This window comes from Acipenser ruthenus, chromosome 2, assembly GCF_902713425.1.
Source record: "Acipenser ruthenus chromosome 2, fAciRut3.2 maternal haplotype, whole genome shotgun sequence".
NCBI lineage: Eukaryota > Metazoa > Chordata > Actinopteri > Acipenseriformes > Acipenseridae > Acipenser > Acipenser ruthenus.
Window position 1 is genome coordinate 38,534,605 of NC_081190.1, and position 12,785 is coordinate 38,547,389.

The 12,785-nt window shown below is 37.6% G+C and overlaps 1 protein-coding gene across 1 annotated transcript in view; it reads right to left on the reverse strand.

Moving 5' to 3' along the window:
- LOC117409445 (NAD(P) transhydrogenase, mitochondrial) overlaps window positions 1–12,785 on the reverse strand; it is a 43,607-nt gene that overhangs the window by 3,236 nt on the left and 27,586 nt on the right. Inside the window, exons 18-19 of the mRNA XM_058995656.1 lie at window positions 9,680–9,839; window positions 4,645–4,726 (exon numbers count right to left, since the gene is read on the reverse strand). Coding sequence (XP_058851639.1) covers window positions 4,645–4,726; window positions 9,680–9,839 — 242 coding nt within the window. The remainder of the gene's footprint in view (window positions 1–4,644; window positions 4,727–9,679; window positions 9,840–12,785) is intronic.

The window sequence follows — 12,785 nt, forward strand, 5'->3', positions numbered from 1 at the left end:
CTGATTTATGTAAAACATGCAGCACATGCAGATTCTATATTCAAATGCAAAACAATGTAATGCACCGCAGTAAACTGAAAACTGTCAGGTTATCATCATAACCCTGCTGCCCTGAAAGAGAAATGTAATGGGTTAATGGTTACATTTCGTACTTGAAAGAGAGCCAAGCATTACTGAAACATGATGAACCAACTCCCATTTCCTCGATGCGAGTGTGATCCAAGCCTCACGATAGTACCTTCCTAGAATGGTCTTTCACGTGGTTTAACTGTGGCAGGAACGTCTAAATACCCAAAGAGAATCTGAGTATCTGTTATGAAACTACATTAACTCTCCACAAGGCCATCTAAGGCCCCAATATCCTCTTATGTCTCCCACCACATACTTTTGGCTTGGTAAAGGGAGGAACTGCCTGTGGTTCTAGTCTTCCCTCATTCCTTGCCCAACAATGTTGTATTATTACTATCTTCAGGCTGTAGGTTATGTTAAGGCAGAGTCTGTCTCCATCCCCACCCAGTGGAATACTGGATCATTTCAAGTAATAAAAAGACACAAGGAGGTCCGTGCTGCAGTGCAGAAAGTAGACATATCCTAAGCCAGCCAATCTGTGGTTGTTGTCGGTGGGGTTAGAAAATAGAAGCATCAAGGGCAAACAAGTTAAATCATATTTTTTGAACAAATCAAGAAGTTATTAAGAATTAACCTCATTCCCCCATGCCAGCAATTTAGGAAGCTTGTGCCTCCAGATGCAGACATAGTCCTCAGAGTGTGTGCCATGACAGATTCACTGTCAGTTCACTCCACGCCCTGCTGACAGGATGCTTTCATTCACAAGCCTGTTCATTCTTACGGAAATGCATAGCTGACAATTAAAAACAGATAGACAGATAGATAGATAGACAGATAGATAGATAGATAGATAGATAGATAAAAAGGTTTTTTTTTTAAAGCCTTTGGTGGCCACAGTGCAGTCTTCTCTATGCAAATTTTCAAAACATTAAGCCAAATGTTAAAAGAAGTGGTTCAGGCTCCATTCTCTGAACAGAGGCAATGGTGTAAATATCTGTGTGGCACTTTTACAATGGGAAACATCGTCCACAAGGGAAAGAACCCAGAATTGCAAATCTAAATTTCCTTTGTCACCTGGTCCAAATATGAACCAGAGACTCCTGAGGTTAAACACCAGCAAATGTGTCCACTGAAACTATCCATTTCCCCAGAGTCAATTAAATCTATCTAATTAGTTTGGATCAAACACAGGGAGAAATGTACAATAGCTACTGGCAGTTGACTCTTATGACAGTAAAGTCTTGGACAATGGGGGACCTGCGGTTTGATCTATTGAGTGTGTTATAGTTCCATTACTGCTTAGCAGGTTGGGGAATTCAATAACAAAACCAGCAGGAAGATGCTTTTCCACACGTGCATTTCCCTTCTGTGACTCAGTTAATTGTCTGCAGATGTTGTAAGTCAGGAAAATGTCTCGCCCAGCCTTTGCTTCTGCACCGATGACAGACCTGGTGTTTTATAGCTAAAAGGGACTTTAGCTCCCCTGACATTTCAGCACTCTTGACCCTCTGACTTAACTGTGAATCACAAAAGCTGAAAAAAGGAGGAGGTGAAGAAATTAATAAATGCAAAATGCCCAATGATATCTTTCTTGGCATACGACAGCAGCAGCAAATTGAAGACTAGCTCTGTATCCAGCCTGGCCCTGACCCAGCACGGATGTGTGTAATTGTTACTACATCTGGATTGTGTGCACACAGAGTTCTGAGGAGCTCAGAAACTACTGAAGACAGGGTGCCAACAGCTGCACTCAATGAACACAACGGGATCTCCACTTTGCGATGAAAACACTACAATTACTACACATCACAGATTCCTTTCGTTGAGAGAGAAACACACACACACACACAAATGGTTTAAAGCACTTTAGTAGTAAGCCGTAAAGCAAGAAGACTTGTGACCCTACGCAGTTTACCATTCCCCATTAGGGGAAAGAATCCAATGCGAGTGGCTGCTTACCGTTATACAGGTTAATTGGAGAGAGAGAACTTCCATCTAAAGCAAGCATACATTGACAACTGGACATGGGATATGTTATTAATTAGATGGGCACGCATGTGTGTAGTTTACAGGGTACAATAGTTGGGAAAAGAAACTCATTCAATTATAATTAATTGTCAAATTCCCACCAAGTAATTTAATTCCTAGTTTCTACTGATTCAAGTTTTTAAAAACGATCTAGTCCCAGACCTTTTTATGTAGCAATTACTAATTTTGCACTGCACAAACCCATACCTAATGTTGCAATAGAAATGCTATGGTAAACATACAGAATATCGAATACTAAATTTAAGTAAATATGATGGCTCATTTAGGCCAGAGAGGGAAATAAAAATGTTACAGCAAACATATTTAAAAAGACATCTGGTACTACAGCAAGTTAAAGTAGGTTCTCAATGTGCTTGCTGTGTCTTCCAGAATGTCTGTTCCTGCTTTACTTCCTTGGTCATTTCACCCCAGCAGTGTCTTCTGAGTCAAAGCATGTTACTGTCTGATAGCATGTCAGTCAACTGGGGAAGAAACTGATTGGCTATAAAACTGCACGAGACCATATATTAGCTGTGTTTTTTTATTAATTTGTTTTGTTTTTATTGGTTTTGTTTTATTCTCAGTTCTTGTGCATTATATTTTGCTGTTTAATTTAAGCATTGTCAGTTGGTTAAGCCGGTCGTCTTTCACGGATTCACGTTGCTCTGTGAAAGGGCGTATGAAGAAACACTTTTCAGCATCCACCGAATTGGTAACAACTGACAAATATCTTTTAGCCTTTCTTGCTAAATTGGGAAACGGTTATTCTGCATTTCTCAAATTCAGTGAAAGAAATTCCACTACCATTTCTTTTTGCATATAGCAAATATCTCTCCATGATTAATTTACAGTAAGCATCAAACCATGGAATAGAATCTAATGGGAGGGTTTCTTTATGCAAACTTGTTGTGGATCAAAAATCCTTACTGCTTCAGAAACTTGAGCTGGTTGAATAAACCCTGTAGTTGTAGTAGCTTGTCAATTTTTGTCAAACTTTGTGGAAAGTTTTAACACCCTGTTTGTTAATATTGGCATCTGTGCTGTGCAACTCTTATGCCAGTGCTCAGTATATATTTAATAATTCTACAACTCTATTATATGTGTTTGAACACTAATGTTACGGCTTTCAAACCACTGTATACGGTCCACTAGTCCCTTACCATGCATTGCAATCAGGGAGTGTTGATATTGCTGCATGCGATCTCTCAAAGAAGGTAAGCTTTTTCTTAAAACGCATACATTTCTAGAATGGCCATAATTAGGGGGTATTTTCTAATTATCCAGAATGTAATGTGTTGATTCCTTAATTATTCTTTAGATCAGTTTAGCTGGAGTGGCTACACGGCCATCTGGAGGTTTAGGACTGAATTGCAGGTTAGTCCTGTCGTTTTAATTCTCCTGTGAATTTCACAGGGCCCTACACATTATATATAACCTGACAGCTGAATTAATGGTAAATTCAAGTAGTGTTAATTATTCCAGCTCTTAAGAATTACTAGACTTTCTTGCGAGTAAAATTATTTCTTTAGGTCAAAAGGAATTGAATAATGACTGCATTAGTTCCAAGCATTATATGCAAACAGCTGTATGAAATATTATGCCACACAGATGTTTTCCGTTTCTTATTGTTTTATGTATACACACAAGAAACAGAGACAGAGAGAGATAATTCAAAAGCCAGCAAACAGCTCTATATCCAAGGAGAATCAGGTTACTCATCAAATCAGTAGAAATACTTAAGAAGAAAAAAAAGTAATTTATGAACTGAAATTGGAAGCCAAAACATTGCAGCCACTCTGGTTCTTTTGCCCCTTTAAAAATAGACCCAGACACAAGAAACTGAGGATTCAAAGCGCTGTTGCGCTATTTTTAATAATCACAAAAACAAAACAAACACCTAGCTCCTTCGGAGCGCTTACTACACAGTATGCTGGTCCCTGACTAGCTTGCAGGACGGCTAAGCCATTTACCTGGCATACACCAAAAATAAACCACACAGTTTAACACAACACTTCTTCAGTTGACTGCTTGGACACAGAACACATCACCTGTCTCCTTCTACACAGCAGCCCTGTGCAGACTGACTGCACCTCCTATATACCCTGCACCTGGTCCTAATTTACAATTACTACCCAGGTGTAGGGGATAATTAACAATAAAACAATTAACAAATTAAATTAAACAAAAACAATTAAATTAAACCGATGTGCATTTGCACATGTTTTTCATGCAGGGAGGATTAACCCCTGCTGTGTTACTATATTATATATATATATATATATATATATATATATATATATATATATATATATATATATATATATATATATATATATACATACACACACACACACACACACACACACACACACACATATAGACTAGATCAGTCAAAGGGTCTTTATAGATGTAAGAGCCATTACCATCTGATCATCTGCTGCTTTGGATCATGTTTCATTTTTTGCTGTCAATACATTGCTGTTGCGCATAACAAAAAAATTGTGCTTGTTGAAAAATATATATTTCATACAACTAAGTGCTACATACCGGACTTTCTTGCCCTGTTCTTGGAGCATCTTTACCAATTCAGCGATGGGGTACTGAGCTTTTGCTGCACACAGACCATAACCTGAAACAAGGAGATTAAACATGGTAAGGTTTATACAAAAGGAGCACATCTTTTTATAAGATTCAGATTGCCAAAAAGCAAGCAGATTTAATGTACAACACTAACACATCATGACACAGATATAGCTAATTTGTCAATGTTGTCCCTAAAAACAGAGGGTTTGATGCACTCTGGTCAACCTCCCTCAACAGACAAATTACCAGACAATAAATCTACAGAAAAATAGCCTTGCCCTTATCCACTTGCAAGCAGAGTGGTGCTAGATATGGAAGGTCCTTTTTGGCAGTCAAAGTGAGATTTACTTGTAGTCTGCAGTTTTGAATCCAAGGTCTTTCTATGATAACAAAACCTCGTCACAGAAGGGAGCATTCCACGAATTAGGGGAGTTGTGTCCAGTCACAGTTTTTATCAAATAAGTAGCGACTTTCGTTGGGTAGAAAACTGATTTAATGCGATGAATTTGGAGAAGTGCTTACAATGGTGTTTCATATTAATCAAAGCAATAGTCTTGGCAAGAAAACAGGGTGTCTGAATCCTGCTTGTTCAGGCAACTTTTAGAAACAGAGAGAGGTCAGGCATAGTCAGAGAATGGCACAGTTAAATAAGGCTATTATACTTAACATGTTCATTATAGTTTAAAATTTAAATGGAACTAACTGAACTGACCACTGTATGTTTATTCAAAGGCAGTCTTTGTCAAATACTTTGTTAACACACATTTGTTTATGAAGTTGAACTGATACATTCACAACACACTGAAAAGGTAACATAATATGCGGCTAGGAGGGACATTTATTTTTTGACCCAGCTTAATATAATCAAATAGAGCTGGTGTTACATATTAAAAACAACTCTCATATATACACATATACTTGTATTATATTAGAGCAAGGATTCTGTGAACTTTGGTCCACCTCACTTTTTAGAAAAAGGAGTTGGAAAAAAAGAGCGATGAAATCCTGTTTCAATGTTTTTTGGCAAGAAGTTATATTCAATCAGTTTTGAAAAAGGAGTTGAACAGATCCTTCTGGAATGTATCATTAACTTAAAGATAAGAAATGTCAAGGCCGAGTGATGATTAGATTCACTTGGGACATGAAGTATTCAATGGAGGGAAAAATCCTATAAAAACCAAGGTAAAACCCCAGTCAAGTATCGCTCAACTTGCTAACTACAAGCTGATGTGATCCATGCTCTGAAGGTCTCTGAAAAACAGATTGCTGTTTGGTGGTATTCACAAGTGTTTGCCTTTTGAAGACAGTTCTTATTTTTCAATATATCCTACTCTACACTTCCATATACTGGAAGGTAAGCATATATTTGAATTAAATATCTCTTTTATATTGATGTATTGCTATAAGGTATAGAAATTATGTTTTAGTCTTAAGAGAGTGATATATATTGAATGTTCTAGAATTTAGCGGTGGGCGTTTTTAGCTTTTTGCATTTTATAGCCTAAGAGCTAAATATATGATAACCATATTTGTATTACTGTATTGAAGTACTAATGTTGTTAAACCTGTAAAGCACTGGATTGCCTTTAATAAACCAAAAAGAGCACTACTACTGCTCTGATTCGTTAAAACTTCAAATTAAATGAGTCTGTGTGATTTTCTTTATTATTAAAAAGTCATCTGGATACGTTGCAAGCCCAGTGCACGAACAATCCACTACAGGAGTTTTAAACATCTTAATGTCCTCCTGAACGTCTCCCGAGTTTAAGAGTGTGCTCAGAGCATATACATAAATAAAAAGAGTACGTTGCGAGAATTCTTGACAATACATACATACATACACACACACAGAAAGAGAGAGAGAGATTAGGGCTGCTCTGATTAGTTAATTAAAATCGGTCCGATTAATCTGTTAAAGAGTTGATCACAGATTTTTTTTTTTTTTTTTACAATTTAAAATCGTGCAGAATTATATTTTTGTATATAAAAATAAAAAGAGGTGGGACATAAACAGTTGAAGGTCTTTAGCAGGTTTAACCAATTGGAGAGCCAAAGATCTGCCCCTTGTTATGCAGGTATCCAATCATGAGTGTGCAGAGGTGGGACATAACTGGGAGTTTAACCAATGGGAAGACAAAGATCTGCCCTGGTTTTGCAACTGTCCAATTGGGTCCAATATGCTAGGGTAAGGGTGTAAGAATAGCTGGAATTTCGCACGATATTGCTTATTATAGACCATTATTGAGAATTACATTGAGAACTTTGAAGTAATATTTCAAATTGCTTGTTTCAAATAAAAAAATGTCTAAGACAATGGAGGCATTGTAGTCGATTTGGTTACAAATCAATTTTCAGAAGAACTATCCTCGAAAAAAATGGGAGATATACACCACAAATACCCAAACTGACACAGGAAGGGAAAGGATATACTCGCCACTTCCAAAATTCAAATTATGAATGGTATCTGTGGCTTACCGGTAGCTGTCAATTAACAAAAAAAAAAAAAGTATACTGCTGGAACTGTCTTTTGTTCAGTACAGAAAAGGCGATATGGCTACAGCAATCTAGCATGTCTAACGAAGTCAGCACAAAAACATGAGCGTTCCCAAAGTCACTAGTGAGCCACTGTAACAGTGCACTCAACTTGTGGATAAACCTGGATTGATGTTCAACTGGATGAGCAGAAGCATAGGGATACAATACATCACAACGAGCACATAAGACAATAATCGTCAGGTTCTACGCTTGATTTGGCGCTTATTTACAATATTTGCCAGCAGACCTGGAGCGTACTGGAGACCGGCTTTTATATTAGATCACTAGCTTCACATGCTTCATGCGGTCATTGAGAAGCCGCTAACACACAACCTTGTAGCAACATCATAACTCAATTTAAACAACATTCCAGCAACTTTGCTAAAAGGTTGTGTGTCAGTGCTAAGTAATAGTTTTGTTTTATAACAAAATTACATTGTATTGTACACCCTCAAGTATAAAGCAAACATATTATTACTGTCTTTTTATATGCACTGGTTAAGAAGGATACGGTATGCAAAACGTTGGAAAATGAACAAGCAGATGTACAAATTTGTATTTAAAAACTGAATTAGATCTACCACTGTTAATAATAACAAAAACAAAAGTAGTTAAATCCACTAAAAGAGTCCTGTAGATATCAGAACACAGGCGTGTAGGCTACGCTTACAGCACAATAATAATAATAATAATAATAATAATAATAATTCTAAAATGTTTTTAAATAAAGAAACAAGTATCATTACCATTAAGAATTTATTGTTTAATCTTAAACTTGTACATTGTTAATACAACAAAACACGTTAAAATACACCAAATGGTTTGTATCTGGCCTACTTTCACCATGCTTAGAATTATCAAAACTTTTGATAACGTAATAACTGCATTACACAGATATACATTACATGTAGGCCTACCTTAAGTTACGTTTTCTATTATTATTATTTATTAATCCTGAGAGTCACTTTCGTCGCTGTCGCTTATTAGCAGTTCATTACCCTCAAGCTCCTCCTCGTCTTCAATGGCAATGAATGACAGAGACCCGACGTTTAAACGCTTTTGTGAAACGGGCCCCAGGACAGCCACTGCAAAATCATTACTTTTATTCAAAATGTGCCAATTAATAAACTAATACCCATATGTAACAGGGCGAGGTGCCCTGTACATTGACTTGTTTATTTTTTTTTTAGAACGGGTTTCCCCCTCCGCCCCCGTGTTATTTTGTATTATTATTATTATTATTATTATTATTATTATTATTATTATTATTATCATCATCGTTATGATTTAGTGTTTTAATATGACGGCGAAACGCTGCAGGTTTTTCGTTTGTTTATGTATTTATTATTTAGATTTGTCGGTGAAGCGCCGTATGTTTTGTTTATAAATATGACGGCGTAGCCGAATGTTTGTTTATTTTGGTTAGTAGTGTGGATGGGAAACCCCATCGAGGGGTAATAGACTAATTACTAGGCAGTTAAACCCCTCGGCCACGGTATAAAAAGCCTGCAGCTCTCTAGCTCGTGGTGGGTGTATGAGAGGAGCAGACAGAGAGGAACGAGAGAAAAACAAAGCTAAACAGCAAAACGTATAGTAACAGTGAAGGCGATAGCCCAGCCTGACCTATTCAGTTTGTATTTTTGTGTTCGCGATTTTGTTTAGTTTGACTGTTTTGTTTTGCTCTGTGAGCAAGTGTTTTTTGTTCAAACCTTTTATTTATTTTTTTAATTTGTTAATAAAAACGGCGCCGCCGCGTCTTTCATTTACTTTAATCTGCAGTGCCTGGTGTCAGTGCTTTACCTTCCTGCTTCTGCCGTTTTACTGGGCTCCTACTGTAGACAAAAGCAATGTAAATTAGTAATAATATAATTGCAATCATTTACGGTAAGTACATTGGTTACTGTGAGTGTGACTGAGGGTTTGTGAATTAAAGGGATATGCACATGAGTATATAGTTTTGGTTTGAAGGTTAGAGGTACACATTTTTAAATGTTTGTGTGTATATGCTAGACTTCTACAATTAAAAAGTGTTCAGAAACTTGCATAGCTCTCTAGAAATCTACCAAGAGTGTTTTTTCTAGCAACAGAACAAACAGTGACAGAAACAAAAAACAAAACAAAACAACAACTACACAAGAAAACCTTTGTCCAATGGGCAAAGTATAACAGAACGATTTGTAGGACACACTTCATGAATACAGTGGGAATACCATTTCATGAATTAGTGCCCACATGAGCAAAGGATTTTGCCCACATTTACGATGGTTTCCAGAGGCAGAACATCTATGGTTACATGTATATAATTTACAAGCTGTTAACAGGTAACAGCAATTTAGTATAGTTGGCCAAAAATACAGGTTTTACTGCAGTCTTTTCTATACCTGGTCAGAGGAAAACAATATATACAATATTCAAGTGTGTTCTATTTTCTGAACCTAAACACAATTTGAGGCCGCTGAAATACCTGGAGTGATGATGATGTTGTTGGCCTCTTTGATCATCTCAACAGTTTGATCCAGATTGATCTCTGTGTGAGTTCCAGTGATTTCCATGGGCTTGCCAGTGCCAGTGGAAGAGGTACCGTAGCCACCAAGAATTACATTAGCCAGAGAGCGGTTCATAGCCTGTGGGTTAAAACAAGAGGAGAGCAGTTTAGAAAGCGTCCTGCAATCTCTCCTGAACCAGCATGCACACCAGCATGCACACCAGGAGGCATCTCAGTTGCTGGTCTCAGAGTGAACGTTGCAGCACAGGTAATTATTGATCTGTGTTGGAAGTTTAGTTACAGGATTTGCCTCTTGTGGAGGGGGGAAATGACAACTTTCCCTCCTGTCATAGCTATAGGCACATACGGAAAAATATATTTGTTTTAGATCATAATGCAGATTGAAATCATTAAAAATTAAATAGAACTAGAACAAAATATGTGTGAGAAATATGAAGTTGGTATTCCTTCCAATAAAGTAATATAATAATAATTTTTATTTTATATAGCACCTTTCATGTGCATCTCAAAGCGCTGAACAATAAAATAAACCATAAACATAACAATTTGTTCATACAATAAAAGTCATTGAAAAAAATGTGTTTTCAACTTAGATTTAAAAGTGGTTACAGAGTCACTATCCCTTCTGACCTTCAGGAGGTCGTTCCACAGCCTTGGGGCTAGACATGAAAAGGCTCTGTCCCTGAAGGATCGCCGCTTAGTTATTGGTACCTTAAGTAGACAGGAATCATAGGATTGAAGACTGCGCATTGGGGTATATGGTACCAGAAGCTCGCAGATATAGCTTGGCGCTAACCCATGCAGAGTCTTAAAAGTCAGCAATAGGATTTTAAATTTTACTCTGAACTCCACTGGGAGCCAATGCAGTGTGGCTAAGACTGGAGTAATATGATCAGTGAATTTGGTTTTAGAGACACCAGCAAGCAAAGCATTACAATAGTCTATACGAGAAAAAACAAAGTCATGAATCAGCTTTTCTGCATCTGCCTGAGTAAGACAGGAGCGAATAGGCGCAATATTACGTTGATGGTAAAAGGAAACTTTAGTAATATTACGAATATGCTCATCAAAAGCCAAGTTTTGGTCAAAAATAATGCCAAGATTCTTTAGACTAGTGCTAGACTGGGTCTCAAGTCCGTCTACAAGCAGTTTAAAATTTCCACATTTATTTCATTGATGTGAGGAGCCGACCAGCATTACCTCAGTCTTGTCCGGATTCAACTTAAAATTTAGTTGCATCCGATTCTTGATGTCACTTAGACAAAGTGTAAGAAAAGATATTGATAACTCCAAGTCTGGAGAAGTGTGCATGTGAACCTGGGTGTCGTCCGCATAACAGTGACATTTTATGCCATATTTACGAAAAATCTGTTCCAATGGAAGCATGCAACTACAGAACAAAATCGGCCCCAGAACAGATCCCTGCGGATCCTTGCAACTGTAAATTTTGATGATGAACATTGGCTAATTTTTACGTACTGCTCTCTACCAGTTAGGTAGGATTTAAACCAACTGAGCACAGAGCCCGTTACTCCTATAAACTTTTCCAGTCTACTCAAGAGAATCGCGTCATCGATGGTATCAAAAGCAGCGCTAAGGTCTAACAAGACAAGACTGGAAACAGAACCCGAGTCAGCATTCATGAGTAAATCATTGACTACCCTAATAAGAGCTGTCTCCGTGCTGTGCAAGGATCTCAAACCAGACTGGAAAACATCATATACATTGTTGTTAAGTAAAAGATTTTGTTAACAGCTTGTTCCAAAATCTTAGACAAGTAAGGTAAATTGGAAACAGGTCTGTAGTTACAGGGCAATCTAGGGTCTAAATTATACTTTTTTAAAAGGGGAGATTGCAGCACATTTAAATGCAAAAGGTACCATGCCAGAACAAAGTGATTCATTAATAATGCGAGTTACCAGAGAGCACAGAGCTGAAAAGCTTGATTTGAGAATAGGTGTCGGAATTGGGTCTAAAAGAACAGGTGGTAGATTTTGATTTTAAAACCACTATTTGAAGAGAGCTCATTTTGAGAAAGGAGTTCCACAAAATTCTAAATTCTTCATAAGGGACTCTTCGATTGGGTCACTAACCAAAAGCTGACTTCTAAGGTTTATAATCTTATTGTTAAAATACTCACTCAGTAAATGTAGAACTTAGAACATACACCAACTAAATGTAATGGCACATATTGTTAATGCATTTAATATAGATATTAAATGCCAGTTTAACACTAGAAGCCCTGCGGCAGTCATTTTGGCGGTTTTTGGTTTTAAAATGTAATTTTCTCCAGTCGTGTAACACATATGGGGCTGTGCGTTCGTGTACCTTTCTGTTTGTATGTATTAAATATTCTCAAAGCATGAAAAGCGGGAGTGCAGAAACAAAGGAGATATATTACATTATACCTAAAAGCCCCAGGACCAGTCACATTGACGGCCACACAGAAAACAATTGTATTGTGATTATACAGAAAGGTATTCTACTTTATTATTTTTATCTACCAGTCCGCAATGTGTTTAGCTGTAATTAGATTAGTCTCTACTCTCTGCCTAAGTGAATGACCGACAGTCTATTGTTTTCAATCAGCCTTTTCAAGGCCGACGCCTGCTTGCCAGCTGCGCCGCTTTGGTCAGTCAATTAGCATCGGGACTAGTGAAAATAAACACTAGAGACCATGGACTTTTACAACGCAACAAAATATGGAGTTGATGTTTTGGATCAGATGGCACGGAAGTATTCCGTGAAAGCTGGCTCCCGACAGTGGTCTGTCTGTTCAGGTGTTTTACAATGTATTGGACCCACCAGCCATCAACTCCTGGGTACTTTACAAAGAATACACAGAGAAGAATTTACCAAGGAGAGACTATATTTTACAGTTAGCAAAGCAACTTCGCAAGAAGCATTTAGAACAGAGGGAGACTGCCAAGCATGTACCCACAGCTGAAGCTGGCAACCCCGCTGAGAGCCGCAAGAGATGCCAATGCCAGGTTGGCAAGTGCGATAAAAATAAAACTTCGGACAGCTGTTCCCTGTGCAGAAAGGCGACGTGGAGAAGCGCATT